Source organism: Berghia stephanieae, chromosome 4 (assembly GCF_034508935.2).
Source record: "Berghia stephanieae isolate SIO BIC M18660-M18661 chromosome 4, UCSD_Bste_1.3, whole genome shotgun sequence".
NCBI classification, from domain to species: Eukaryota; Metazoa; Mollusca; class Gastropoda; order Nudibranchia; family Aeolidiidae; genus Berghia; species Berghia stephanieae.
In genome coordinates, this window is record NC_088363.1 from 16,543,666 (window position 1) to 16,549,665 (window position 6,000).

A 6,000-nucleotide genomic window follows, 5' to 3' on the forward strand; every position below is an offset into this window, starting at 1 on the left:
CGATGGACATCATTGCAGTCTCTAACAGCCGACAATCAATATCAAGTTAAAATATAAAACGAACGAAATATTGGTTATACCGCACGTGCTGCTAATTTCCTCATTGGAAATCTTTTGCGTTGTAAGTATGAAGGCTGGTTATCTTACCTGCCTTCGTGTATTAAAGAGCGTGATGTTACCCACACAAAATAAAGCCGAATTAGTCACCGTCCTTACAACGCCCACTTATAGGCAAGAGACTAGCTAGTCCGAGACTAGAAAGCGTTCATGAAATCCGATTTTTTAGACACTTGCTTCGCTTGGGCTCAAGACTAGCTAGTCATTTACCAGACTAGTAAATAGCTAAATCTAGTCCTCGTTCATGAAAATAGGCCCATGGCACGCAGTTTCCCCTGACCTAAACCTTATTGAACATATTTGGTGCATTATTGGTTGGGAAGTTTGTGGGGTGGATCCACAACTCCCCCCCCCCCCCGCCCTTTTTTTTTCCAAGAAAAAAAAAAAAAGAAACAACAAAACAATGGTGAACTATTCAAACTCTCAAGAATTTGTTGGACAACAGCCCTCAACTTTAATTGGTGTCATTCGCAGGATCTATGCGAAGGAAATGCATTGCAGTGATTAATGCCAATGAAGAACACACCAGATATTGACTATCAAATATTTCGTAAGTGGCCGTAACTATCTATTAAGTTTTCAACAAATAAAAGTTGTTGGAATGCCATTCATGTTTGAAGTTTCATTTTGTTACCTCCCTTTACCTACTAACTTTCAACTAATGATCCTGGCTCCAGCTATAAATCTGTCTTATGACTATCAAATCACCGACCAAAAAAAAAAAAAAAAAAAAAAGAAATGGAATGAAAATCAGTTCCACCAGATTTTGTTTGCATTTTTTGAATTGGTGACTTTTAAATCAGACCAAAACTGGTGTATACACATTTTGATGTCTAGTATATTTTGGAAATACGCTGCTTTGTTTATGAAAGTTGTAAACATACCCATGGGTCAAGCTGAACAAAATAACCTGTTGTAAAATTGGCTATTTCGAACGCTGTGAACACTTTATTATGTAGTTCAATATGACCATATTTTGCAACGTGTCCAATGACTTGAGCCCCCTGTGTATCTATTTTCAGGTCTGATAATCGGACGCAATTATGGGCTTGGTTTAACATTAAAGTAATGGACACTATTTTGCGTCGGTTTGACAGTATTTCCATTACAACAATGAGACCATAACAATTTGGGTTATCAGTTATCAGACCTGCAAATATGTACACATCGACTTTGGCAGATGGTAATAATACAATATAGATCGTCCCCATTCTCTAGATTATCCGGGGTGACTCAACGATTTACAAGCACACTACTGTGTAAACATTAAAGGTCACGTATGTGTGTACTGGTCAAGAATGGATAGAGTGGTCAAGCATTCCATTCAAAGACATCGGGTGATACGGACTCAAAAATGGCCCCCAAAGTAGCCGTGGTGAGTGTAGAACAATTCAACTTTTCCTTTTGTTTTCATTTCGAGGTCATTTTCATATTGTTTAAAATGTATGGTAAAATAAAGGGAGTAAAGTTAACTCTTATAAAAGATACAAAACAAAATAAACGACGTTTCGGCCTTTGGTCTTCTTGAGGTAAACAAGAAAAGGAAATATGTTATATTTCATTGGCATTATAGTTAAAACATGAAAGGTAAAAATGTGTATATGTGTGTGTGTGTGTGTGTGTGTGTGCGCGTGTGTGTGTATGTGTGTGTGTGCGTGCATGCGTGCATGCAAGGGAAGAAGAGAGAGTGAGAGAAAGATGGACAAAATTAATAAATATATATAACAATTTACATAACTCCACCCAATATACAACAACACACACACACACACATAACAAACACACAACACACAATATATATATATATATATATATATATATATATATATATATATATATATATATATTTTTATAAATTTATATATATTATAATATATATATATAATAATATAATATATATAATATATAATATATATGAGTTTGGTGGTACACGTAGGACAAAGTGATCGATAATAATGGTTAGAGCTAATATAAAATATAAATGGGATCACTCACTTATATTATATGTGGCCAAAACATATGTTTCTGTGGCTTTCATCCGAGTCGTCAGTTGGCATATATATATATATACACTTATATGTATAATTATATACATATACATTAAAAAACCAAAAGATGATAACATAGCTACTTAAAACCAGTACGAAATCAAAACCACTATAAAGGTCATTTCTTATATTTTCATTTCAATAACTTGATGTTTTGCAAATAAATTAGATGTAAAAATAAATGCAAATCTTACCACGAGTACACTTCAAAGAGAGAGTCAAAGAGAACAAAAACACATTCGCCAACAGGAATTTGATGAACACAATATTATATTCATTTTAACCCTCTCCTTACCAATTATAGGAAAATCGTCACATTCGTTACGATACAGCCAACATTTATCTTATCAAATTTATTTTGTACATCATAAAATTTAAAGAAAATTAACAGTGTGTTGTAGAGCACGTTTTGCTAAAGAAATTATGCATCGGAAGAACTTGCTGCTATTGTGTTTGAGTGATAAAAAATATATTTGTGTTTGTTGGGTGTGAAGTTTGGGGGAAAATCCTGAAAATGGCTGGTAAGGAGAGAGTTAAAACCTCTATCAATATGACAGAGAGTTGTGTAAAAATCAGAATTAAAATAGGGTGTCATAATGAAAATGTCCTTTGTTCCCTGGTCGCATCAAGTTTGAATGAGCATTGGATAGCCGTGACATGTTGATTGCCATGCGCACGTCCTGAAAGAAAGTATTGACGATATAATTATGTTGCGGGAGATTCTGCGGCGGTGAATGGGAGAAACACCAGGGCCCAACACTGATTACTTAATACTTGTTTATGAGATTCCCTTCCTTCTGTTTATTTTCATTTTCCTTGAAGAGGTCTCCTATAACTTTTGGTTCTTCAATGGCCTTGTAATCCACGAGCGCTACAAGCAGACAATAATATACCTCCAGTCTATGATATCGTGATTGTCTTATAGAGAGCTTTTTTCTTTTTTTATATGGCGCAATATCCACTAAACGTGCTCAAAGCGCTTTACAATGGGTCCCTGGCCAACAGCAACATTTAACACGTCGGACGGGACATGACGCCTGTTAGGCGATATTAAATTTATTTTTTCAGACTTATGTGGTGTTGTATCTTTTTCCTAATCTATGTTTGTTAGTAACTAATTTTCACATAGAAAAGGACAGCTAATTTAATATGTCATAATTGTGGATTAAAAAGTCACAGTTAAAGTAGAATTATCTCGCACATGTTGACAACATCAGGAAACACAAAACACAGAAATGCTGTACTGAGACAAAATACAATTCTTTTTACATATTGCACAGAAAACATTGCCCCAAAAGATCATTCAATTAAAACATCCCAAAGCTTGTCAAACTGTCTCAAAGATGCCACAGGTCTACCAAGTCATCGGTCTGATATAATTTTTGATAACTTAGCGACATATAAATTAATTGATATTTGGACCAAAAAAAAGTATTCAAATTGAGAAAATAAAGTGGTTTGTCAGAGAAGGACAAAGACTGATGAAATCGGTTGGGAGTCAATGACGAATAGAAGAAGCTTGTCTGTGTATGGCAGAGACGACTGATTACATCTGCAGTTAATTAGAAGCCATGATGAGTGGAAGAGGCTTGTCTGTCATTATTATTATTATTATTATTATTATTATTATTATTATTATTATTATTATTGTTATTATTATTATCATCATCATCATCATCATCATCATCATCATCATCATCATCATCATCATCATCATCATCATCATCATCATCATCATTATTATCATTAAAGAGCTGAATGACGTCAACTTCGTTCCTTCTATATTTAGTTCGACTTCCCACAAAGTATTTTGTTGCCTAATTTAGAATTAGACAGGAGGATCTAATGTGTTAACAATTCATTGTATTCATGAGTGATCCCAATTTATTTCGAAATTCCTGGTTTAGTGATTTACCCTTTATAAAATGCCGGTTTTGATTTTACTTGGCACCAGGTCTTATTGTTTCACCAATGGTGAGGTATCAGTGAGTACGCTTGATTCACATCCCTGATACAACGCTTTTGGTTAAATTAATTAAAGAAGAGACATCATGAGACCTCAGAAAAATATCTTGGGTTTAAAGAAAATGGTAGAAGAGGGGAGGTCATCAGAGGAAATAGATGATCTTGGATCAGCTGATGCATCTGGTTGGCTCCATCAAGCCCAATGATCACGTTTTCAAACTTTAAAAAGATGAATTATGGAAGAAAAAATGGCTGTAAAGAATTTTCCTAAAATCTGCCCTCATTCAAGACATTATCAAAACATGCACATGTGACATTGATTCGTGAGGAAGGAAGGAAGGAAAACGTCCTTTAGCTCATTCTTTTCTTTTCTTTATTTTTTTCTCTCTCTCTCTCTCTCTCTCTCTCTCTCTCTCTCTCTCTCTCTCTCTCTCTCTCTCTCTCTCTCTCTCTCTTTTTTCTTACCAGGTAACCGGAGGAAACAAAGGCGTAGGATTTGGCATAGTTAGAGCGTTATGTAAACAGTTTGACGGGGATGTTATTCTGACATGTAAGTGGCTGAACTAAAGCAGAGTGATACTATACTAAGCTGCTAGAAGCTGTGGACCGGGAAAAGGAATAAACAAAAATGAATATAATAACCATTCGAAAAAGAACAAAATACCAAATACGGAACGTTTCGGGCTCAAACCCCATCTCGATCTGCTTTTTAGTAATGTATATTTGTTTTCATTGTCTTCTTTTTGTTGTTGGCTGAAGAAGGGCTTTGAACCCGAAACGTTCCGTGTTTTTGTATTTTGTTCTTCTTTCTTTTGTTTTTAAGGGGTTTACGGCGCTCGCAACACATTTAGGTCATATCAGCGCCAGAAAATGGGATAGTAAAAAGTTCTAGAATTACAATTAAAGGACCCAAGAATAAGTAAGACAAAGGGGAATTAGTTCAAATAGGGAACAGATGCAGATTTCAAGAGAACACTATCAGTGCACTTAGTTTGACATCACCTAAATGTCTCATCCAGACACAAGGCTTGACAAGCACAGGATCCCACGAAGAGGAATACACTCAAATGTTTACAAATCATATATGTAAGACAAAAAAAAAAACACAAAATAATACAGTGCATAACAAAGAGATGATTTACAGGACCAAAAATATCGTCTCCCAAAACTATTTATATATTTGACTGCTTCCCATTCAATCAATGTATCCAGCCAGGGCCAGGACAAAAAAAAGTAATTTCATTCTAAGACAAAGACAGAAAGCATATTATTGGAAAACATATATAGGGGGATAGAAGTCAGTAAATGCTTTTCTGCCCACCAAGGGAGGCCAGGAACCCCACCCAGGTATTTTGTTCTGTTTTGAAGCTGTTATATTTATTTTATCCACTGTCTCAAAGTGGGATTCTGTCGGGATTAACTTGCTGGATACAGTATTCCCTGGATTCTTGCACGCTCTTCATTAAAGCACTCTGGAGCATTATCGCCTCATTTATCTATTTATAGTAAGTTGTCAACTCTCATGAGCATCGGATTTCGGCCCGCTCAGATTCTAGCACGCTTTTGACTTCTCCCGAGAGCGTGCTAGAACCAGGCGAGTACTGTAATGAAAATTGAATTCAAACCTTCGAATGCGACACTCGAGATTTTTTTAAAAAGGGGTTTACGTCGCTTTAGACACATTTAGGTCGTTTCAGCGCCAGTAATAAGGAAGAAAGTGAAAGCAAGCGAGAAAGACTAAGACAAAAGAGAAGGGTTCAAATAGTGAACAGATGTAGATTCCAAGAGCACAGTATCAGTGTAAGTTTGAGATCACATTAACAGTCTCATTCAGACACACACACAAGTCCCCTAACTCAAATGTTTACAA

General features: G+C 35.6%; 1 protein-coding gene across 2 annotated transcripts in view; it reads left to right on the forward strand.

Moving 5' to 3' along the window:
* Window positions 1-1,365: 1,365 nt before the first annotated feature.
* Window positions 1,366-6,000, forward strand: part of LOC144970114 (carbonyl reductase [NADPH] 1-like) — a 20,276-nt gene continuing 15,641 nt past the window's right edge. For both annotated transcript variants that reach the window (XM_078909349.1, XM_078909350.1), the window contains exons 1-2: window positions 1,366-1,492; window positions 4,599-4,680. In XM_078909349.1, the coding sequence (XP_078765475.1) occupies window positions 1,472-1,492; window positions 4,599-4,680 (103 nt within the window). In that variant the 5' untranslated portion in view covers window positions 1,366-1,471. The remainder of the gene's footprint in view (window positions 1,493-4,598; window positions 4,681-6,000) is intronic.